Source organism: Vanacampus margaritifer, chromosome 12 (genome assembly GCF_051991255.1).
Source record: "Vanacampus margaritifer isolate UIUO_Vmar chromosome 12, RoL_Vmar_1.0, whole genome shotgun sequence".
Classification (NCBI taxonomy): Eukaryota; Metazoa; Chordata; class Actinopteri; order Syngnathiformes; family Syngnathidae; genus Vanacampus; species Vanacampus margaritifer.
The window spans coordinates 9,197,219-9,223,132 of record NC_135443.1 but is presented as its reverse complement, the minus strand read 5'-3'; the positions used below and the strand labels follow the sequence as shown (position 1 = coordinate 9,223,132).

Genomic DNA, 25,914 nt, shown 5'->3' with positions numbered 1-25,914 from the left:
GTAACGGGCGGTGGCGCCTAGCCCACTCCTAGCCCGTTTTTTTGTGTGGTTCTTTTTCATAAAAGTTAACCTGTAGATTTCCAGTTGCTCTCCCGTTTTTTTTTTTTTTTTTTTGCTGTCCCGCTGCGCCGGCCATGAAATTTGTACTTGCATAGTCGGGCCAGCAGCTGTAAGACGCATGGTAGCCCACCACAGTGCCATATTGGCCCAGGGCCATCTGGCCACTGTTTGAATCGGACACTACTAAGTTCATTTGGCAAAATTGTCCATGCCACCAAAGTGCTCTTGACCTTGCACTATACAGTACTGAAATTGTTGTAAAAAAAATCAAAAGTATTCATGCAACATCACTTGTAAATACAATAAACCAAAAGAACTACCAAAAGGGTTTAATTGATTTTTTTTCATAGATTTTTTTTTTAAATTGGTGTGGCTGTCAATGGAAGGTATAACTTGTAATTGAAGTTTGTGGTTCTTGACTTGATCCTCAACTTCTCCATGTGCCAAAAGTGATAACAGCAAGACTGATAGAAGCTTGTCACTTGGCATGACAGCATTCCCCATCAATGTATGAAGGTGTAATGTACTGTGTGCGTTGAAACATGGTGGTTTTCAGACAAGGTCACCGTTGTATTGTGTATATAAGCGCATTTACCGGTTTGTTGTGCGGTGGGCTACAGTAATACTCATCATTCATGTACCACAAATCAAATACACACAATTGTATAGTATAAACCTGACACCTGATAAGCGGCAGATAATGGATGAATGGATGGATTCTATTTTTACGGTTAGAATAATTCTTTAAAAAAAAAAAAAACTCGCAACACCTCTTCTGTGCCTTAGACCAAACTGTTGCAGTCATCATTGTAATTCAAGTCTTGCCCTCTGTCCACCTCTTGGGTCAGTGGCAGGTTAATAGCGGTCATCTGTGCAGTCTTGAGTGTGTGTGTGTGTACGTGAGACCCTCTTTCAACATAATTTCTCCTTTGCAGTCAAGATGTTGAATCTAACCTATTATTTCAGAAAAAACAACAACAGCACTTCACTCTAGCAGTGGAATTCTATATATTTGTATTTTATTTTCCCCTCAACCCCCTTTTTTGCACTGTTTCTGTTTTCTTGCAGAAGTCAGCGGAAGGTGCTTCTCACTCCAACTCCCCGTCCTCCCAGGCTGACGGGAGCAAACAAGAGGTACAGTTGTTCCTTGTGTTAAGTGGTGTGGTGCAGATTGGCAATTGGGTATAATAATAACAGTACTGCAACACTTGTGATTATACCGGATTGTGTACTGGGATAGTAAACAACTTTTCACTGTTTCTAGCTGCAACTTTAGGCCAAACAAATGGCCCATTTGTGAATAATAATGCGTAACATTATTCCCATAAATCCCCGAGGCCATATAATTTACAATGACAAAACATCAGCTTATCGCACAATACTTATGCACAAGAACATAATTTCAACAGTATCAAACATTTAACTGAAAATACGGAATTACAATTTCAATTACAAAGTGTTCTTTTGTTTTGAAGACAACCAAGTTAAGTGTGAATCTGAACAGACGATGAGATTGTTATCAAACAATTAGGCTGCTATTTTTCGCATGGCTATGCCTAATTTATTTACTGGGCTACAGCTATTCTTTCTGAACTTTTGACAGTTAATATAATATTTTCTTTAACATTAACTGCAATACTATTTATGGATAGATGGATAGATAGATTATTCATTCTGAGTGAAATTAAATTCCTACGATTTGCATGCAACGATTGTTCGCATATTCAAATCTGCACGACAAGCATGTGAATATAAGCTTATTTTTTTATAACCTCCCATGAGGTACAGAAAATGAACTGCACTATGTTCAAAATTATTATGCATGTAGGGTTTATATGGAATAAATGTTTTGTAAATTTAGTCCCCCCAACATATGTTGTTTCTTGTGTGTTTTAGATTACTGATATACATTTGGACAGATTTTGATGATCGTTTTCCAGCTGAGCCTAATTAAAATAATTTTTTCACAGTTTTCATGCATAACTGTGGAAAAAGTATCTTTTTGCTAATGAATGGTGTGTAAAATACTGCAGCGCTTTGCAAAAGAGGTGAAAACTTTCAAGAAAATCATTTAGACGGTCTAAAACGGTCTTTAATTTGGACAGCATTTTTTTTCTCTCAAATAAAGCAGTATTAAGTAAAAGTTTCTGTCAGACATATACGTCATATAGAGAGCAGCTGTCAAAAAGCCACTGATGAGTAGCAAGCAGGTATTTGAAGCTTGTGGTGTCTCTGGAGTCCCAAGAAGCGCTCAATACGAGGTCCTCCAGAGGTTTGCAGTCATGCATAAAGCTGTATTTTGGCCTGCAGTGAGCTCAGAAACACAGCACATGCAAAGACTCAGGCTCAGAACTAACTTTTATATACTACAATTGCCAAATAATGCATAATGAAAATGACAGATTTGTTAAATAAACCACACAATTGACTTTTATTCCTGGGGGAAAAAAACAAAACAAAAAAACTTAGCAACTTAGTCATTTCATGCATTTATGTCTCAACACAAATGACATTGCAGAAACAAACAAACAAAAAATAACAGTAACAACATTGACAAATTACTGTGGACCACCAGGCTGCAGCTGCTACAAACATTAAATAATACCACAGACCATTTGATGGAAAAAGGCTGATAAAACTTTTCTTTTGTTGGTTTGTTTTTTACTCAAAGCTTAAGAAAAAGAGGACTTGCCTTCTTAACTCGCCGTGCATCGACAATAGATAGATAGCCGTTATATGTTAAATAGTGGATAAAAAAAAACAATACATTCCTAAAAATAAGTATCAAATATGTGGAAGGAGAACTAAGAATTATTCCAGCAGAGAGGTCCATGATTATTTACATAGGCGGCAAATTCCCACAATGCTGACCTCGCCGTTGTGGTCGGCCCAGAACGAGGACAGATTTCCCTGTTTAGGCAAATGTTACCTGGCTATCCACGCTGAGTGAAATTATTTTTTTCTCTGGCTGAAAATACGTTGGTTATGTGCTGTGTAAAATCGATGTATGAGATATCCATTGTCAGTGAATGTAGATTAGTTCAAAGCATTCCATCCTCCTGTGAGATGTTTTTTTTTTCATCACAGCTCTCAGCATCATCAGAGACTATTTGACGTCGACTCGACTTTCATCACATTAGTGTCAACCTAAAAAAAAAAAAAAATCTGAATGCGTGCAGCCTCTTAATTTGTAGTGACCTAGATTTAAGAATTTAACATTTTCACTCATGATTGTTGGATTAGTCTTTTACACTTAAGTTGAATTCATTCATTTATTCTGATGATTAAAATTGCCAAACAGACAGAAAGTTAAGAAAATTACTGACGAGGTAGAGAAAAAATTAATCAATTCTCATACTTCTTATACAGTGCAATTTGTCAAGCGTAACAAAAACACAACATGAAGTCGCGCTCTTTTTGTGTCTGTACAGGATGATCTTTTCTCCATATGTATGTGTGACAACAGTGAGGATGAACGCTTGTGTACTCATTTTGCGGCTGTGCTGCAAAAACTAGATCCTCAAGGGAATCTGCTCGTAAACATTGTCGCACAGAGAGACTTTGGTCTACCTCTGTGATCATTTGTAAGCCATATGCAACATTTCTGTAAAGCTCAGTCATTTAAACTACATTTCTCTGCACCCATATTTATTAACTGTTTAAATACAATACGTACAAGCTTGTCATCGTTTCCCCCCATTTTTCAACATGCGTATATCATTCAGAGTTGTTATACTGTACGTGTCCACTGGGAGTGCTGCACATGCATTTTCAATTTCTCGTTTCTCGCTTTACTGCGACATACAAGATCCTTTAGTGTGTGTGCCTTTGGTGGGCATGAAATTGAAGATGCATGTGCAGCAATGCCATCGGACACTTAAGGCAACATTTACCCAAAGCAGTCGTTCATCGTACACGTAAATGTCTGGAAGGTAATGGCCACCACTTTGAGCACCTCTTGTAATTGTAGAGGCTTGTCTTTGGCCTCTATAATTCTATTCTATTAATCTTGTGATGTCATCATGTCAGAAAAAAATTGGTATTCAAATATTTATGCAGGGCAGCACGGTGGCTGACTGGTTAGCATGTCCGCCTCCCAGTGCAGAGGACGTGAGATCGAGTCCGGGCTTCGGCCTTCCTGGGTGGAGTTCGCATGTTCTCCCCGTGCTTGCGTGGGTTTCATCGGGTACTCCGGTTTCCTCCCACATTCCAAAGACATGCATGGCAGGTTAATTGAACACTCCAAATTGTCCATTGGTTTGATTGTGAGTATGGTTGTTCGTCTCTGTGTGCCCTGCGATTGGCTGGCAACCAGTTCAGAGTGTACCCGGCCTACTGCCCGAAGCCAGCTGGGATAGGCTCCAGCACCCCCGCGACCCTTGTGAGGAAAAGCGGTCAAGAAAATGGATGGATGGAATATTTATGCAAGTTTTCTTTTTCAAAAAGGTTTTTGGGAATTCTTATTATAGCAGAATTAATTCATCCTTTAATCGCAAGCAAGTCATCCAGGTCCTGAAGTACAAAGCAGCCCCAGACTATCACAACCCCACTGTTTTTATGACGTTCTTTTTTCAAAATGCTTTGTTACATTTACGCCAGATTTAACGAGACCCATACGTTCCAAAACGCTCAACTTTTGTTTTGTCAGTCCAGAGAATATTTCGCCAAAATTCTTGGGCATTGATTTTGTTTTTGGTCAGGAGTGGTTTTCATCTTGGAGCTCTTCCATGGATGTCATTTTTGCCCAGCGTCTTCCTGTTTGTTGAATCACAAACACTGACCTTAATTGAGGCGAGCGAGGCCAGCAGTTCTTTGTATGTTGTCCTGGGTTCTTTTGTGACTTCCTGGATGAGTCGTCTTTCTGCTCTTGGGGTAATTTCTGTAGGCTTGCCACTCCTGGGAAAGTTCACCACGGCTCCATGCTTTCTCAATTTGTGGGTAATGGCACTCAACGTAATTCGCAGTAGGAATGACCCCCCTTTAGATTGATTGTTTTCAATTGCTTTATTTCTGTTCTTTTCAATGTTCTTGGATTTCTTTGGATCACAGCATTTTCTTGCAGCTTTTTGAGATCTTTTGTCAGACAGGTTCTATTTGGGTGAATTGTTGATTGATCAAGTCTAGAGGCTTCAGTGGGGGTCAGTGAAAATAAACAGAAAAATGTGATTAGCCACAGTAAATTCATGATTTAACAAAAGTGGTGCCGGCTACTACTTTTTCCACTCAGGATCATGTAGCTTTGAATAGCTTTTTTTCCCCGCTCAATAAATCAAATTACTATTTATAACTGCATTTTATGTTTACATGGGTTATCTTTTGTCTTTATTAAAACAATATTGTTTTTCCTCCCAAGCAAGTCTAAGATGTACATTAAGGAGCGAATATGTGTTTCTAGGTCATGGGCATATTTCTATGGTGGGGAAAGCAACAAGGGAGCAATGCCGCTCTCAGTCGTGTGGGTGCTGCTGCATATTGTGTAACTGTTACACAGTATCTTCATGTGTGGTGTTGTATGATCAGATACTGCAGTTTGCAGAAACGTAGGATATGCCAATCCAACTCCTTAGCATTCATTTCATACACTAGCTGCATTTTATTTATTTATATTTGAATCCCATGAGATGTTGCCTCGCTGAGATATTTGTTTGTTGGTATTTGTCTTGTTCAGGTATTGTGCTTTTGATGAGCCCTTGCAACTAATCAAATGATATGCAAATGCTAATGTTATGTATTAATTTCATGATGACAAATACAAATAAGGTCTTGTTTACTAGTTTGCTATTACTTGCCTCATCTGTGGTTGGGCTTTTCTTAGACTTCTTTGAAGGTTTTAAAGTTGTGAAATTGCTCCGAGTCAGAGCCTCTTATCACAATATCAAGACATCACATGAAAACTAATATATTATTCTTACTGCCACTGGCTGGCGGCCAGTCTCGGGTGTACACCATCTCTCTCCCGAGGTCATCTGGGATAGGCTGCAGCAGTGGTCCACCTATGCAATATAAGCTGCATAGAAAATGGACAGACGGATGGCTTGATAGTCATTCTTAAATTATGGCAAAAACCCTTTTATGTAGCAAAATATAGTGTTCATGGGCAAGCATGTTTGTGAAGTCTATTTTGGCAGGACTCTCCGTTGAGGGAATTTTGCACGATTCTTGCGCATAGAAGGCTCTATTTTCATACACAAGCCAATCTGTTAGGGCTATCGGTGATCGGAATAGCCAAAGCTAGAGAGGCTAACAGCTATTCTCATCCACCACTAGCTTATTGTTGTGCTCTCTGACTTGAACATATGTTTGAAAGACCCTTAAAATCCAAGTCAAGTCCTGGACTTTCCCATCTCAGTGGTAAAGCGGCAGCTGCTTGGCTTTATTCGAGTTGACACAAACAGGTGAAGTGGAGAGCTCTTGTGTGCTTTGCTCTCATTAGCATGATGCAGGACAATTCCCCGTATTCTATTCACTTTTCAACTGAACAAACAGAAATATCAATTTTTTTTCCCAGTTGTGAATCCTATCACAGTTATCCGGCCAGATGTTCACAGTAATGATTATAATTACTGTAGTTGGCTGTGCTGCCTTGCAAAATAGTTCTCTAACTACTTTCATGTACAGTATGCTTTCATTTGAAAAAATGGTCACTCTTAGCGCATCAGTCATCATAGCTCTACTTATATTGCCCAAAAGAAGTCACTTGTCGAGTTCCTTTGACACCTTAGCATGCTGTGGACCGTAGTATTTGCTATTGAATGTCTTTCTAGGCAAATCTAAAGACAATGTAAATAAAGTTACTACCCCCAGGAGCTATAATGATAAGACGATGAGAGTGAGAAAGGGGAAAAAGGGGTGACAGAAATTTGGAAATTACTATAGATGGCTGGTCTGGAGGTAAAGGAAAAAAAAAGTACATCAGTGGAGCCCAATGGATTCACTTGCAATGGCAATTCAATACATTTGCTCAACTTTAACTGTATGTGGTGGAACCCTCCTCATTTTTTTCCCTCTTTCGTCCCCATGACAGAAAACGTATTTTAGATTGAACAGATATTGGAAGCTCAGTGCTGCTGACTTTAGTACAGTATCTCTGACCATACTTCCAAAATTCTTTATGGCCTTACGTGCTCATATTGCTCGTTGTTCTTGGAGGAATAAACCCATCAATGTAAATACTGTAATATTAATGCCAATTTAATTGAGGAGTTGAATTATTGTCGGCCTTCACTTTAGACAGACTTTACTGTTAAATGACTGCAAAGTATTTCAGAAACATAAAAAAAAAAACCCATAAATGTCATCAAGTAAATTATTATTTTTGATGAATGCAAGCTATTCTTTGGCTTATGTGTTATTCATAAGCACTTTAGTCAGCATTTCTGCCCTTGTACAACTAGTTTGTTGTCCAGCAGAGCATATGGCCTCTAAATGGCTTTAATTATTATTATTTTATTTTTTTCTGGACAGACACATATGCTTTTTAATAAACTTTGTGATATATTTTTCTTTTCATTACAAAACCATTTTTTACATGTTTCCTAAAGGGTCTGTCTTAAGTAATTTTGGAGTTTTTCATCGCAAGGACATTCATATTATGGTATGCCTCCTCATTGAAACAAGCAATATGTTGAAGCATGCAAGCAATTTCAATGGAAAACATTAACAAATAACACTGACTACTGAGCCATTTTAAATGAAATATTCATAAGCTAAGTCCTCCAATCAATTTACATAGCAGAACCAAATACAAAATTACCCATTCAGGCTTATTGATTTCTTAAAAAGATGTAAAAAAAAAAATCCATTCTTATTTGATTTTGCATCCATATTAACCATATTCATCAACCTGACTGTAGTTGTAAAAAAAATGAAAATAAATAAACAATCTTTGCAATCCTTCTCTCACTTCCAATCCACCATTTCTAATAAAACGTTTTATGTACCCAGACATTTCTTGATGCCTGGGTGAAATTTTATGTCAACTGTTCCCCACAAACTAAATGTCTCTTGACTCACTTCCCTGTTATTATGTGATTACTCCTTGACATGTTGTGCACCAGTAAGATGATGTATGGTCTGTTAAAACATATTTGGACAATGTTAACAATATATTTGCTAAACCTTTCTTTATTTTAGATTTCCAACTTTTGACATACTCCATTAAATATTAAAAGTAATAGTATATAAGAATCACAAATAGGTATCAAAATGTTGAATTGTTCAGTTGTCACGTGGACTGACAGACTCAAACCAATCAAAAACATCATCAATCTATCATATTATTATGTATCTGTTTTGTAACAAATACAATACGATCTGTATAATTGTCAACCAGCTCAGTAGATATGATTTATTCCGTTTAAAATGCTGAGATTTAACATTCTCAATGGCATGTATGCTCTCCCACATAACAGCAGGGGATCGTGCCTGTTGAGGGAGGGTGCATATGTGCATGTGCTTGCGTGTCTTTCCTGGGAGGCGGAATTGGCTCTCCTCCTTCAGCAGTACAAATCCATTGTATTGATTAGCCTCATTGTGGCGAAGCTATCGATCCCCCTGACTGCTAGACCTCAAAGAGCACTGCTGTGGGGGGGGCTGTGCGATGTTAGGAGTCACAGATTGCTGCTTGTACCATCAATCTAGCACTGACCGGTCAAAAAATGTATTTGGCCATTGCATCCACTAAAAACACTCCCGCCATCCTCATGTGTTGAATGAAAAGAGACTCACAATACCCTCAATCTCATCCACAATCGCTCTCCTTCGTATCTAACAAAAGCAAGTGCCTTTCATGAAGTGGAACAGTGTCTGGTTCTCTTTCGGTAATTTATTCAGGATCTCAGAGAAAAAGACAACATATGCCATCAGTCTAATGGGATGACAGTGATTTAGTGTCTGTAAAGAGAGCTACAGACAAGAGGAGAGAAAGAAAAGAAGATAATGACAGAGATAGGTGGGACAAATGAAGGATGAGAGATGGTGGTGAATCCGAGTAAGAAGGGAGTGAGTGCCTTTGACAGCATGATGAATTTTATAGGAAGTTCTACCATGAAGACATTTTCCCAATTATTTTGCATTACAGAGATTTTTAAGAGACGCCTCTAAATTTGATTATTTTTCATTCACCATGTCTAACACATATTTTGACAACTTTCCTCATATGGCTGTATAACCCCCCCCCCCCCCCCCCTTACTACAGTTTCTCTCAAACACAAAACCTTTCATCATTTCGGAGCCCGGGCAGCACGATTGGAGCATGTGGTGAGAACAGCTGGCGCTCAGCAAGGTGGTTCTAAGTTTGATTTCAGTCTTTGACGTTTCTGCGTAGAGTTTGCATCTTCTCTCCCACAATAACAACACCGAGCCCCGAGTTGACCACCGGTCGACATCGGGACGGGTGGGCAGAAGCAACACTGAGTGATGATGATGATGATGATCATGTAACATTAAAAGGGACGTCAAGTCAAACAATTTCTTGACAATAATATGTTACTTGCGGCCCTACTAGTCCAAACATGGCATTCTGATTAATGTTGTGTTTGTGGAATATGAATTAAGCAGCAAAATCCACACATTTTGATTCATCTCAGGGGGTGGCCATTTTGCCACTTGCTGCATTTAAAACGGCTGGCCCCGGAGATGGATAAAATTGGGTGGATATAGCCCACTTAATTCATATTTCTCAAGCACAATATTAATCAAAATGCCACATTTGGAATAGTGGGGGTGCATAGAACATATTTTAAAGATTTTTTGGGGGGACTTGACTTCAATTTCCATTATTTCCATGTGGGACAACCTATTTTGAAAAATCGGAACAAATTAGATTTGTATGTCTGTGAGCATATGTACAGGTATGTGAAAATGTGAATTATGCTTGCATCATGTGGCAACTCAGATATTTTGTGTGTGCGTGCATGAGATTGCCCAGCTGAGTCAATGGCGAATGGTGTAGAACAGCAACAATCCAGCACACATTTTTTCCATGTCTTAATTTCATCAGCATTGCTTTTGTCATTATTTCCTTCCACCTCACCCTTCTGTCATCATCTCCACCTGCTATCGATTTTCTTTCATTTTTTTCTTGCTTGTCATCCTCATTGTTGATCCCCTCCCCCTCTACGCACTCAATGTCCATTTTTCACTCTCCCCATCTCTCATCAATGTCACTTGATAAGCAACTTTCTTCTCCTATAACCCCGCATCACCTTTTGTCTTTTCCTTCTCCAATCACGATTTCATTTCCCTGCCATTTTGTTTCAAACTTCACTATAGCTGTCTGTCTTTAATATTATTGACTCATCTAAGCCAGTGGCAGTTTTATTATTCTCTTTCATGGTGTTAGTGCGGCAGCTGTCAGCAAACAAAGGTGATCCGCTCTCTGCAGCCTCTCATCACACCGCTCCAGATTGTAACGCTGTACTGTTGCTGTCAACGCTGCAACCCCCATAAATACCGGTAAAAGCCCAATATCAATCACGATTTGCCTTCAAATGATGGCTTTAAAAAAAGAAGACAAAAGCAAGAACCACTCTCAAAGAGTAAAATCTGTTTATATAAAGCACAATACAGTGTTATTTTTCCTTATAAAAATCAAAGTTTTTTTTTTAATGTTTTGTGTGGAGGACTGGAACAGATTAATGGCATTTCCATTCATTTCACATTGGAAAGATGATTTGAGATACAAATAGTTTGAGTTATGAGTGTGGTCATGGAATTGATTAAACTTGGAATATCACTGATTTGCGATCATGTCTATGCATGCCCTTCACCTGTCTCCCATTTTTCTGTTGGCTGATTTAATGCCATTCTGGTACATGAATTCAAATAGCTCATCTTGGCTGGAAACTAGGGCGATAATGACAACATCTTGATCTGGTAGTCCTTCACTCACACATTGATCAACCTAGCATAGCGTAGAGCATTGTGCTGCAGGAAAAAAAAAACAATCCTCAGAGCTTTTGGCTTGTTTTTGAGGCTGGACTCAAGTCATGTAAAGCTAGGGAAAAAACAAAACCTTCGTCAATAAGAAGCAAAAAAACAGCCAGGCTAAGATTTATAATAGACCTTAAGGATTAGACCATAGGAAAGTAGGGTAAAGTATTCTTCGCTGTTGAGTCAAATTTTCAGCTTTTTTCATCACCTGGTCATCTAATGGTTAGAAAGAGATTTTGAGAGGCTTATGAGCCGCAATTACTCATGCCCAGTGCCACTGTGAAATTTGCTTGAAGGATCGTTGATGCTTCAACAAGGCTTGAGTCGGGCAGATTGATCTTTGCAAAGGACGCATAAAATAAGGCCATGTACAAGGTTGTCCACTTATCCCAGTAAAAATATGGCCGCCTTCTGCACTGACAATGTTTTTCAAATCTGAGGGTTGATTTTTCTAGCCGGTCAATGGCGCTTGCCACAAATCTCGGCCTATAAATGTGTGTATGAAGGACCGCCAGATCAAGACTTTGTCATGGCGAGCCCCATTTTCAGACCTGACCCCATTGAAAACTTGATGGATGGTCACAAGCTAGCAAACAAGCTTGCTTGCTTTGAATTCTTGTGCCAGGATTAGCATAACGTCAACCAATGGTAATGTTAAAGACAGCTGGAGCACATGTCAAGACGGCAAGAAAGCTGTGATGTCAAATTATGGTTAGTCCAGCAAATATTGATTTCGGAACACTTGAGATACACCATTAGTAATGTGTCAAAAAAATACAGTTTGAACTTCTTTTATGTTTTGCATAATTTGAGGTCTGAAACATTGGGCCTCTATTTAGTGTTTTGACCATTTTTCATTTTCTTCAAGTGAGTACTCTAAAATAACATAATAATAATAATAATAATTGTATTTGGAATTTGGGTGTTATGTTGTCAGTAATTTATAAAATAAAACACAAATGGTAATTTTACTTAAACAAAATCAGATAAAGTAATAAATGTGAAGAATTCTCCTGTTTCCCCCCCAGAGATGTACGGCATTCTGTAACATATTAAACTGAGCCATACACCATTACAGACTCAAATCAAAGACACAAAGTGATGACAACATCTCGTTCCTACATTAGAACAAGTTTTTTAAATGATTCTGAATACAGCATTAGTTGCAATCTATACTATTGTACTGCTCAAATCAGTCCATCCAAGGAGCTGATAATCCATTCATACAATACCTATGATCAGATCAGACCAGAACTGTCTACAAAAATACATGCAAGGTCATAAACCTCCTTTCACAGAGATTAAGATTGCACAATATTGCTGTTAACTCATTTGCTCCCAAACGCGTATAAACATGTTCTATTTTACTTATTATCATACTCCCAAAGACGCATTTATACGTTTATGTTCTTTAATGCTAGCGCTTACAGAAGGCTTTGATGCAGCCTCAGAACTGAAGAGAATGCTTGAAACAATGGTAGTTATTACAAAAACGGCCAGCAGGAGAGTATAAGAGATCAACCAGGGCCATGTTGCAAAGAGCTATTTTCCCAACTGTTTTCAACAGATTTGTGAATAATGATTAAACTCAGCTATATTCTAATACTAATTACTGCAAAACGGAAGCAGATAGAAATATACTTTTTTTCCTGATGAAAGAAGAGACTAATCTTTCTTTTGGAAGGTTCCACTTTTTTATAGCAATAGAATACAATATTCTGTGGGCTTTGCAAAATCTAAAATATAAGGACTGTTCACATAGTTGCAAGCCCTTACAGAATACCTAATGGGGACAGTGCCCACTTACACATTTGCTGCATTCTCTGTTTGATGTCCCTCAAATGCCCCCCCCCCCTCTCTTTTACTTCCTCTATTTCCTGCCCCTTTTGTATTCATCTCCCCTTGGCCACTTGCTCTCCCTTCTCGCCAATTGGCAACCCTCATCTCCCACTCCTCTCCTATTATTATTTGTTTTTCTACCCCCGCTCATTGTTGTTTGCTCTTCCCCGAGTCATTGTTTTCCTCCAACAATCAGACCTTTGTTTCATCTTCTCCTTGTACTTTATACACGAAGGACAGTGTTACTCATTTGAGTTCAATACACTTTTTTTTTGTGTGTGGGTGGGTGGGGGTTCACAAATGCAGCTATTTGTGGAAAAGCTGCATCTTCTCATCTTAATAAAAGGGTTTAGCTCTTTGTAGTTACATATGCAACGAAATAAATAAATAATAGTTTCTTAAACCATATGTACATTGAAATTAGCTTAAGTGTATGCACAGAGGTTTTTGTTTGCTTGTTCATTTCTCCCCCTCCCTCCTTCATCATGTCTTCTCCCCCCCATCTAAGAAACTCACGGCCCTATTTAGTGAACCACCAGGCTTCCCGTTCTGTCTCCCTCTGTTGGTCATTGTTGTGTTTTGTTTTTCTCTGACAATTTGTGACTGTGACGACAAATTCCTTATGTATTTTTACATACTTGGCAAATAAATATGATTCAGATTTTTATCATTTCTATACTTTAGTCCACACGGAATCATTGTTTTGGGAGTCCAGATGCAATCGTTTATGAAAACCGGGTCCTAAGAGTGAATTAATTTTAATATGTTGCCATTTCGTGTATCCTATGCTGTCACGTCTTTCCTGAGATGAAGAATTTGGTTATGCATTGTGGTAGGGGAAAAAGAGAAAAAAAATAAACCCTGATGGAGTCTGATATGCTGAGATAAATCAGATTGTAATCAGGCCGGAAAACTAGAGTATAAATTATTTAACAAACACGCGCCTGGAAGGTGGAAGGTTGTTGTATAGTAGGAGGTATGACAGTTTTGCCCTTTGAATTTTATAATGAAAACCAAACAATTGGGTATTTTTCATTACAATTTTACGTGCCATTACATCCACTTTCCCTTATTGAAGCTTTTTAGCAGCTGCAGTGGCTGCCAGGGATCCACAAATTCCAAATGCCATTTCCCAGTCTGCACTTAGTCTGCCATTTTCCTTTTGACGTGTGCTTTCCTCTTTATGTAATTTAGTTTCATGTGTGAGCATAATCTCCTCTCCTGTCATTTTTGCCATCAGCCCCCCGTGCCTCTGCTTAGTTTACAGGTACATGTCTTCACCTATATGATTTTGTCAGTTTTTTGGTTTGTTTATTTGCGAGCTTGCGGCCACGGACAGTTTTTACTAAGAATCCCCAATCAGATATAATTCGTGGCAAACCAAAACTGATATTGTTGTGAAGTTTTGAATTTGGTGTATGTATTTTTCACGGTTGAGAACTGGTCAAAATACCAGCCTTTACCCTTCCCCATATACTGCAGGGCCAATGGCAAATCCAGCTTTCTTTACATCATTACATTTTTTAAACTCATGTTTCTTTTTTTTTTTTTTCTGGAGAGCTCAGTATTGTTCTTTCGGTAATTTTACCGATTTGACATGTCATCATCATTGCTCTCTTTTTAAAAAATAAATATTTTATTTTTTACATTTTTTATTTTATTTTATTTTTTTACATTTTTTATTTATTTTTTTTACATTTTTCTTTATATATATATTTTTTTTATTATGTGCGTGTGTGCGTGTCATGTTTCTGTAGCGCATGGACTCATCCACAAATACAAACACTCACCGCACCCACACCTCCACATGGTTCAACAACTTGACTACTAAGCAATCAAGTATGTGCTGCTTATCAGAAGCTTTCACTGCTAGCTAAACTAATTAGCAATCTACCAAAACTCAAATCAGCCACCGCTGCCTATTTATTAATATTCCAATTTTCCATTTTATGTCCACTTTAATCTTAAATTTAGTTTCATAGAGATTACACATTAGACAACAATGCAACAACAATTTTTACACATGATAGTTTATTTCAATAGCTGGATAAAACCTTGTTTTTAAGATATTCATATCCTAGATAACATCTGTTCCCCCACTGATTTCGCAGGAGAAAAAAAGATTAAGCTTTGGCGAATGGTCTATGCTCTATGAGAGCCCTTGTTATATAAAAGTACCATCTCTTAGTTTGATGGAATTGGGATGCCACAGGAACCCTGCGGATCTTAGGTCCAGTTTTGTGTGCTTTATAAATATTTATGAGCCACATTACCATTCCTGGAAGGTCCCCCCCCCCCCATCCTAATTATTGAAGCAAAACAAAAAAACGAATTTGAAACTCCTGTTGTGTAACTCAGGCATAAAAACACCCTACCCTGATAAGTGTGACAGATGTGTGAACATGTTTGTCTGGTGTGGATGTTACAACAATCAGATGTGACAGACGATATTTCAAGGATTGCTTTCCCCTCTAAAGCCAGCATGCAGCACCTCGCCATCAAATAAGACTCGATTCACATGTTCAGGTGAAGCGCTATCGATTTCTCACCTCCCTTCCAATTCCCTTTTCACCACTTCCAAGACAATCCTGACAGCCTCTCGCAGTCCCTTACTGACTTTCTCCAGGCGACATCACTCAGTGTCACCCAAGATAACTAATTACAAGAGGTTTGTACCTCTAAAACTCTTTCTGGGGCAGGAAAACTCAACATGTCTCACTAACGAGACAGTGTGGTCTTGTAGACAGATTTGCAGCCCGATCTATGCAAATGCTGCAGGTTTTACAGCAGGAAATGCATATTTGTATGCATAGTAAAGTGTTGATTTTCTTGTTTCTGCCTCACAACAGCTACAGTTTTCAGTTTAGTATCACTATATGGTGCCTAATGGCTATGTAGACATTCGATTTATTTCCTTCCTTATGTTCTTTTCCTGTCTTTTTATTGTAAGCTATTCCGTAACCAGTACATGAATCCGAAAATCACATTTGATATATTTTATTATGATTTGTAGGGAGAACACTTGTTTTATTTCATATCCCAAATTAAATGCTGACGTTGACTGCATTGCTGATGGACAGTACTTGCCAAACTGTTTTGTGGAAAACACTACTTCACTTTTATATTTTTTTGCAGGATCGTGAGTGATCGGCGGCAACAATGAATACACAGAGACTGATATACTGTGCTAGAATAATTGTGCCCTTTATTCCCCACAAACAGCAATCAACACACTTCAACGCTAAGCAGCATAATATAATCATCATCAGCGCTTACCTTGACACTAGACCGGAGAGCCGACGGTCCGGGTAGAACGAGCTGCTTAACGGCTGGGCGAACGTACGCTTCCCTCAGCTGACTCTACCCAAACCGTGTGCTGCTCCGTCTTTTATTCGTTAACAAAAAGGGGTGAGCGTGAGAAACCGGGCTGGCCAAGCCCTCTCCCAGGCACCCTCGAAAACATGTTTCCGAAGCAGGGAGGACTGTAGTATAAACAAGGCATTCACTCCCAGGCACCCTCGAAAACATTTTTCCGAAGCAGGGATGACTATAGTATAAACAAGGCATTCAACTTAAGAGTTCCCAGGTTGATTCCGCCCTTGTGCCCAGATTGTTGGGCACCTGGACTCGTACAACAGTTCAGGACAACAACATTACCTTATATAAGAGGTTACATGAGGACATATCAAACCATGGTTATTTCCATTCACAAACCAAATGAATCAAGAAGCTAAACTTGCTAAAGCTTGACTTAAAAGCTAAAAAGCAGTCTTGGGTTACATCCTGCTCACAGAGGCAATTTTTTTCCAAACGAAACTCTTAATCAATATTTACGTTAAGATGTTGTAATTATTAATCCATTTTACATTCAGTCGCATTAGGCATTGTAATCGTTTAAGTCTTACAGTATACCAGATATCGTAACACACAACACCCCCCCCCCCCCAAAAAAAAAAAAAACACTGAAAATTGCATCTTGGTTGTTAAGTTGCTGTGCCATTTGCTGTTCTATGAATGTGATAATACGAATTTCCATTTGGGTTGGGCAACTTCAGTTAGTATAATTACGAACTAATTTGAGCCTGCAAAACAACCATTTTCTGCATTTAGCCAGGTGGCTTCCTGCTGTGATTTTGTGTGCTTCTGCAGTCCCTTCACTCAATTCCCAGCCAAAGCATTACTGATCAGGCGTAGACACTGTAATTGTTTTCATTGCCTGGAATTGGGAAGGTATTGAGTTTAATGTGACCCATTGATCTTTAGTTGGAGGGGAAATTGGGTTTGTTAGCAGCACTGTAGAGCTCTTAAATCCCATGCAGTCACCTTGTTACGCTTGTTACACTCTCACACATCAGTTTTCTCTGTTATCTGCATCAATGTCTTACCTTTGGTTTCTCCCTTATTCATGTATTTTTCCACTTTTCCACGTTGAATCTGCCTTTCTCTTTTTCTGTGCTGTGCTATCAAACAATATTGCCAAAGTGTAATTGTAGATGCTAGGCATTCTTTTATAGGCTGTTTTTTGTTGTTGTTTCACGCAGTCGGAGTCTAGAGCCAGTCCCAAGAAAAGTCAAGAGGCAGCTGTGGACCTTTTGGGCCTGGGTAAGACATGAGAAACCCTCTCACTCTTTCACGAGTACATTTCCATATTATAATATTGGGACAAATTGTGCCGAGTTTGTGCCGAATGTGTCAGATATGCAAATTGATATATGTCAAAACAGGTAATTACAGTTCTAGATTAAGATTGCTGTCATTTGTCGCAGATTCATGTCTGCCATTCGAGAACATTTGAATGCAGTCAGGATACATGAGTCGTGTACTGTAGAGAGCTCTTGTTACATGTTCATGATTGATGATCAACCCAAACATGCCTCAATAATATCTAAGGAGGTGCGTACCATGTAAACCTTTCAAGTTTGATGGTCCCATACCAATGAGTGGATTAGTCACTGACCAGGCAAGTATTTAATTATAATTCTACACCATTTTCTGCCACTCCACTTTTTCCCCCCGCAAACAATAATAATAACTAGAAAAATTCCCACGGACATTTTGAATGGGACTGCTGACTCTTGTAAATGAGCTGAACAGTTTAAAATTCAAACGACTGGAATCGGTCAAGAAATGTGGAAGTTAACCATAATCAACATAAACTAAAAGTATCTTACTGTCCCTTTAAGAAAAATGCACTTTCACGCACACACATTTGACTTGGAGACGTCACGCACCCACATTCCATTGATATTGTATGAGAGACGCACACCTCCAACAAAAGCCTCTCACGACTTAACGGTTGAAGATGCAGATTCAAGAAATGGCTCGTTAGAACGGCAAGGGTTTGGGGAACACGAGCATGTTCTCATTTTTTTAATCGGATGAAAAATGACCAAATGAGAGCAGATTGAAAACTTATGATTTATCAGAAATGAAGAGCGAAAGGCGCCTGAATTTAACATGGAAAAGATAGGCGAGTTAGTCCGACTTCTCCTCGCTTAAAGTGAAAATAAAGGTACTAAATGACACCTTAGCCAAATAAAAGTTAGTTTGTCTGAAAGAAGAGACTTGTCACTACAAAATGTGAAAATTTGATGTCTAGTGAGCAAAGATTGTGGCCATGGTGACGAGTTGAAGTGAAACTTTTGACTTTTGGAAATTGATTTTTTGGGTTCTCGCCACTCAAAGGCTAATTGCGCCACAGAGTGTAATAGAAGGCTATTTCACTCACTGTCTTTGAACCCGCACTGGGGGGAGAGCTTTCGTTCCTTAAAATAAATTTCGACACTGAGCTAAAGATGGGAAAAATTGCTACAAAATGAGCTAAAATTCATATCGGTCGGTTAACGTATGCGCGTGCAGCGTGTCTTGAAAAAAGGTGCTTGATCTGTAATGTGTTCCCCCTTTCTCCATTAATTTCGTATGGGACTTTTTGGGGGAGTTTTTGGGGAATTGCGTCGCCATGGTAAGTCGGAATTCCTAGAAAAGTAATGCCGCACCGAGTCAGATCGAGCCGCATCGTTTGATACCTCATTCGTGCCGGTGCGATCTACGGTACGGGCCGCATTTTTGCGGAAAAATCTGGGGATTTTCTAGGATGGAGAGTAATATGTGCTGCTTTCAGCAGTCCCATAATAATATTAGCTATTGTATTACACAGGTGGCAATACAACTAAGCTCAAGTCGCTATAATTCATCATGACCAAGTATGTCAGAGAAGTCGGATTGGAAAACAACATGGTTTGCTTGATTGATAAAGGTGTTCATGTACAATTATTATTGTTGCAGTTTACACTTTACATAGGATATAAATTTAAGAAGAAGGAAAAAAAATCATAGCAAACTGACCAAATTTATAGATTCTTTTTCTCTGTAATTTCCTGTTTAAAGATACCCAGTTGAAAATAATGGCCTTGAAGCATTTTGGTTTTGACAATATATGATTGTTGATATATATAATGTTACACTGTTGGTCTGGCTTTATGCTACAATCTAGCAGAGATAACTTTTTAAAAAAATATTGATTACGATACATCTTTTGCTCTTCACCCATTTCTGACATCGCTAAAGTAAATGTTTAAATCAAGATGGTTTGAGGACTACATACAAGGGGAAAAGTATGACTGGTTCCTCAAGGATGTTTTTTAGAGACCGCCTATTTTGTAATGCATGTGAAAATATCAGAATAGCAGAATATCTGCAGAGATACAATGCTCAGAGGAGATGACATTCAGTGTGTGTCACATGTTCAATTCAAGCCTGTGACATTTTGAACACACACTCGAGCTTCATCTCAGTAAAGCTAAGAATTTCTTGCTCCATGTTTGTTGACCTTAAAGCCGAGCAAAAAAAAAAAAAATCCCAACCAGAAAGCATACAGAAAGTTCCATTCATAAGTAGTGATAGCGATATAGTAAAATGTGGAACGTGAACGTGTTTCACAGACTGGTTGACAGTATGCAATTTCACACATAATCAATAAGTCTTTTGGAATGACAGTGTTTCCTCGTACTGCCAAAAAGCCCAACTTTGATTTCATCACACCACTACACATTTTCCCCACTTTCACCTGCGAAATTTCAGTGTGTTTTATTTCTTTGTACAAAGTAAGATAAGCCTTCCATATTGCCTACGCTATAACCCAGGTAGGTCAAAAGGATGGGAGATTGTTGTCGGATGTACTAAACAGCCAATACTTACCAGAAATGTCAATTTTCATCAAATTTGGAGGGATGTCCAGTTCTTGCCTGTGGGCTTTTGATATCCACGCTACATGAGATTTTGCTGCTATCAATTAATAAAACACATTCTGTCACGATGCTGCTTAGAAATGCACTCTTATTAGATGCAACATTGCAACACAGCACTGTTCTACAGAACAAAACAAATGTATTGGGACTCCTGATCTCCATTATGTGCAACAGTAAAAGAAGGTGAACAGTTTCACATAAACTCACGTGATTGAATTTGTGTGTGTCGTGTAGAGGGATACTAAATGATTACAAAAAACACCCACATCTTGCACAGGTGGTCTGTTTGCATGGAGAAATTGAGTGCCCTACTGAGACAGCCCCACCATTGAAAACATGGCAGGGCCGATGATGATGATCATCATCTTCTTCACAATTGAATCATGCTACTATAAATGCGAATACAAATTTGAATATGAATTGAACGTTTGTCAAAGCCGCAGCATAAACAAACAGTTCGAATATATACCTGTGAATACACAGCTCTCTTGGGGGGAACAAAATTAAACCAAAAGACCACGGCAAAATTATCATTTTTTAAAATTTTGCTATGTTCATATTTTTTTCCCCCAGAGTTGTATAGACACACACACTTCTGTCAAAATAATACACTCTTAGTCATTAATATAGCTGAATACCATTAATCTTTTCTACAAGCCCAGCAATCATGTTAGTAATCACTTTGAGAACTAAAGTCATTTTGAAACACTTGTTTTACGATAAGGTTTGAAGATGTATTTAAAAAAACAAACAACAAAAAATCATTTAGAGATTTGGCCACTGATTGTTGCATGATTGTTACACGTTTCTTCTACAAGGATACATTTTTTGACAGATCACCCCCCCCCCCCCTCCCCCAAGCCTTCACTTTTATCTATTAGATTAACTCATTCAGTGCCAATGACGACTATAGCCGTCAAAGATCCATTTTAACCGGGCTGACGGTGAATGAATTAATATAACGAGCTCATAGCTTCTATTTTGTAATTACAGACAGTTCATGAGTGAGTTCTAATTTTATAATCATGCCACGAGGAAGACAATTATCATAATAAATTAATTCAACCCTTACCAGGGCTTTAAAATCATCAGTATACCCTATTTTAGTCGATGGAAGTCTGTATTTTAATATTCCCCTCAGGTGTCAACATAAATCACCTCTTCAGTGAAAATGGCATCTACTCCTGCCTTCAATGTGCCTCTCAGTGTGTGAGGCAAAAAGAGGCCAATACCAAAATGAAATCTGAACTTGGATTCATCTTTTTAGAAATAAAAGCAAAAATATTTCAATACACCAATGAAATACTACTTTCCTAATGTACGTTTTGATTTTGTAATAGCTTAATCTTTTCAGGATGGAAACTGTTTGATTATGGCATATTCTCCTCAAATGATTAAAGTACAGGTCTATGTTTGTCACTTTTTCTGCCTTTTTTTGGGAGGAGGGGTGGTGAGGGGTTCTTGTTTTGAGATATTAGAGATTAGGGATACACGATAATATCGGTGGCCGATAATTATCGGCAATTATCGACCAATTTGTCATCTACAGATAAACCAGAAAATAAAGACATTTTTGCGTTTTTTAAACATAGATTGTTTTGTTTTGGCAAACTCAAAATGAGTTACTGGTTTTCTTTGAAGCAGAGATATCAATAAAATTCAGCTTCATGGTGTTTTACACAATGTTTACATGTATTTGTCCATGTTAGACTCAAAAGTATATTTCTATTCAAGTTTTTTTGCAAACAATTATCGGCTTACTTATCGGTTATCGACATCAGCACTTTCTAAATTATTGGCTTATCGGTATTGGTTGAAAATAGCATTATCGTGCATCCCTACTAGAGATTGTCTCTTGTTGTGCACAAAGAAAGTAGCATAGTACATGCCAGAAAAGTTCTTATTATTTTGTTTGTAAATTGTTTTGAATACCTATTTTCTTTTAAGCTTTTGCAATCACATGCAAGCAGCCACCTTCATGTATTCAACCCCAAAAATTCAGGACTTGAATTTGATTTTAGAATGAAATCTATCTGTGTCTTTCATAGGTAAATATATAAAATTTAAATTTTCTTTCAAAATCACAAAAACAATTCTCTTCCCTCTCTCAAGATACTCCAGATGGTCTCGGAAAAGGTGATCAAGTGGACATCTTTGGACCGATGGTCTCCAACCCTCTTCCCTCCTCCGACAAGACACAGCAGGCTACGGTAATATACACAGACACACAATGTCTGTCATCGTCCGCTCATCAGTGCTCTGGCTACTTTTGAAAGAATCTTCTGAGACCAATGAAGCAATGGCTCACAAACACACCCTGGCATGGTCTAAAAACGCAACATCTCTTCAGTTATGTATGTCATACGAACATGCAGACACACCGCAAATGATACCGTACAAAGCTAAGTGCCATACATTTGATATTCTCAAATACAATCTGCCCTGTCCTTGAAAGGACTGTGGGCCGATCTCACAAAGCCAATCCAGATAATGGGATAGCAATAATCAAGATGTCAAACATGCAACAACAACAACGAATGATATTTAGATTTATGGTGGTAAGTCAGTGTCACTGATGGCACAGTTCATTGTTGTATATCTGCAAATAAATTATTTTGTCATTAACCCTGGAGAACCCAAGAACCCTTTTCTTCTTTGGAAAATTATGAATTATACATTAAATGACTGCTATAAATTCACTGAACACCAAAATATATGTTTTTTCAATGTTTTTTTTCAATTTCTTCCCTAATTTAGGATTAGGGCGAAATTTGACCCTTTGGGTTTTAGGGGTATCATTTCAAAAAATCAGAATAACAAAAACTGTCAGTGAACTATTTAGAATTTAAGAAAATAATCAATCAAACACACAGCTACATTGAACAATATATATTTTTTGTTTTATTTGTTGCATTTTAGCCATCTTGTCACCACCTCTCTGGCTCATGTAAGTGCAATATTCATCCACTAGATGGCCCCATGCAGGGGTCAGAAGTGGCACTCTGGACTTTTGAAGTTAAACTTGTAAAAAAAAAAAAAAAAAAGGTCTTTGTTATTTGAGTAGCAGAATTTATAGGGGCCAAATTTGACCCCGTGGGTTCTCCAGGGTTAAAAGCCCTTTACTCAGGGTTGTTTCTTAGAAGGTTCTGTTCTGCTTAACTAGTCATTTTCTCACAAACAGCTGTGTTTGGTGAAACCAACCTCTATTCTGTTGTGCTGATGATTACTAAAAAACAGGTACATTTTTTTCCAGGTGAATGAAGAGAGAGTATTCTTTATTTTGAGAGTACTGGTGTTTACATAGTCATAAAACACACTATTCTGTGTGGTCTTGAAGGATTAGTGAAAATGCTCTGAAAACGTCTGGCAGTGAATAAGTTCATCGAAGGTGGATGAATGCACTTGTGCATGTGGCGGACTCAAATTTGACATATACTTACAGAAACCACGGCAGCATTGCTTTGGGATTTTGCAGACGGATTTTGCTTTATGGCAGTGATTATCCAGGTGCATGAAAAAAGGGGAAGCTGGAGCTTGCTGATTCTTGCAGCTATTAACTGGCATCTGGGAGTGCTTGCTTATCTGTGAATGTCAATTACTAAATTGTGATTACAGCCTTGTGGGAGGGAGAGGATTTGTGTTTCTTCTCTCGCTCCCTTGCGAACATATTTCCCGCATGTCTTATGTGTGTGTAAGCCTTATCCTAATTTTAAATAGGTTAGTTCATTTTCTACAGCTTATCTTGTTCAAGGCCATGGGTAAGCTGCAGCCTTTCTCGACTGAGTTTGTGTGTGTGTGTGTGGGGGGATACACCTGATTGGTCGCCAGGAAATTACAGGGCATATGTAGACAAACATCCATTGCGGCTCATATTCATCTGTGACCAAATTAAAGTCTTCAATTAACCTAACATTGTTGGCAGAAACCACAGTGCCCAGTAAACACATTTACAAAAAATACATGGATGGGGGATGGGGATGATAAATATTCAGCTGAAATAGAATGAACGACATGACATATGAATGAGATGCATTTACATATATCCTACCTAATGGTAATGGGAACTTGGCTACCAGCTAAAGTATATATTATCAATTTGAAAATCTCAGCAATTTTATGTGCACATTAAGCAGAAATGGTATTTGTGTCTGTGTGTATGAGTTTCGGTTCAGAACATAAATTGGGACACTTATAGCACTCTAAAGGCACTTTTCCATTACCGGTTCCAGAATGGCCCGGCCCGGCTTGGCCTGGCTTTCTTTGCTTCTCAATTACAACAGACAGCAATCAATTGAGGCGGGATCAGCTGAACTGCGCTAACCTCCACTGCACATTTGGCGTGTGTGGGAGGTTCTGACGCAAATTTTTACAAGCGGCCGAGTCTCAACCGCTAATTGTGCGGCGATTCAAAATATGAATCATGATTCCACGATGTTTCATATTATAGCCCATCAAATACACAGAAGCTTTTACACAGACGAAAAATCCATTTCTGGGTTTAAATTTATAATTTCATATGTTGTTGTGGATAAAAAAAAAAGTGTAGCTTGTGGTAAAAAAAAAAAAATTGCCGGGGCTATTCAATTGGATGAGAGTGAGACCCGCGTTTAAATATATTGCCTAGTTTTGTCTTTCTGTTGCAACCTGTGTGTTTCTTAACCGACATCGTGCAGTGAGCATGGCTTGTGATCGTTTTTATGACACGCTTCATGTATTTAATCTACAGGTACATATAAATATGATTACAGTAATTTCTGGATGACAAGCCGCTACTTTTTTCACTTGCATTCGACCTTTGGGCTAATACAAAGGTGCGGCTTATCCATCAGATCACAAGGGGGCGCAAGAGCGTCAAACCAAGTGAGTCCAAATACAGTAGGAGAAACAGAACGAGAGCGAGACAATTTGAGCCCTCATTATGGAAAAGAAAGTAGCGGGAACCCGGGTGCGGTAACATTAAAACACATGCGGCTTATAGTCGGGTGCGGCTTATATGTGTAACAAACTCAAGTATTCCCCAAATTTAGCTATAACTATTAAAATAGTAATTTGTGTCATGGAATTGTGTTGAAATGTCTTGACTGAGAGACAAAAGATGTGTGTAAAACTGATTCCTAATTTTCTGTCAGTGTCTAATAGGCAGGCACAAACTGTGGTTACTGCAGAGAGGAGGCGGCACATGGCAAATGAGAGGCAACATGGGGGAAAGAACTTTTACACTTGTGCAAACATTTTTGAAATGCTATAAGCAAAAATTTTCCAACATAATATTTCGCAAGGCAATTTTGTAGCTTCTGAATGATTTCATGTAAGGACAGACAATAGAGCCAGTCAGAAGAAGGGGTCATGCCATATCAACCACGACAAAACAATCAAAACCTACAAATGTGCATTTCCTTGTGTATGTGTTATTTGCAGGTCTCGTGCAGGTCTCTCGTAGAGCAGTTTTTCAGGTGTGAGCAGACCTGTTATCAGACCGACCATGGCTTCAACAAAATAATTTGAACAATAAGATTTATTTTCCGTATTTCAGTAATATATATATATATATATATATATATATTATTTTTTTAAATTTTTTTATTATTATTTTTTTTTGTGTGTGTCTTCCACTCACACTGCGCTAGCGGTTCCCTTCTAAATTTTCCATGGTGACAACCACCAGAGCTACTTAAAAGTGCAAAACCCTTTTTGTAATACGGCATCACTTTCCCATTTGTTACCTAAAGCGCACGCAATCCGTAAACGCATAATTTATCGCCTGATATTCGGAATCTTAGTAAAAGATAGCTGTCTTAGTGGATCACAATGCAAATATGTCCACCAACAGCAAGCA

General features: G+C 38.4%; 1 protein-coding gene across 1 annotated transcript in view; it reads left to right on the top strand.

Moving 5' to 3' along the window:
* Window positions 1–25,914, top strand: part of LOC144061859 (stromal membrane-associated protein 1-like) — a 55,772-nt gene that overhangs the window by 17,180 nt on the left and 12,678 nt on the right. Inside the window, exons 5-7 of the mRNA XM_077582743.1 lie at window positions 1,129–1,194; window positions 17,373–17,433; window positions 22,191–22,288. Of these exons, the coding sequence (XP_077438869.1) occupies window positions 1,129–1,194; window positions 17,373–17,433; window positions 22,191–22,288 (225 nt within the window). The remainder of the gene's footprint in view (window positions 1–1,128; window positions 1,195–17,372; window positions 17,434–22,190; window positions 22,289–25,914) is intronic.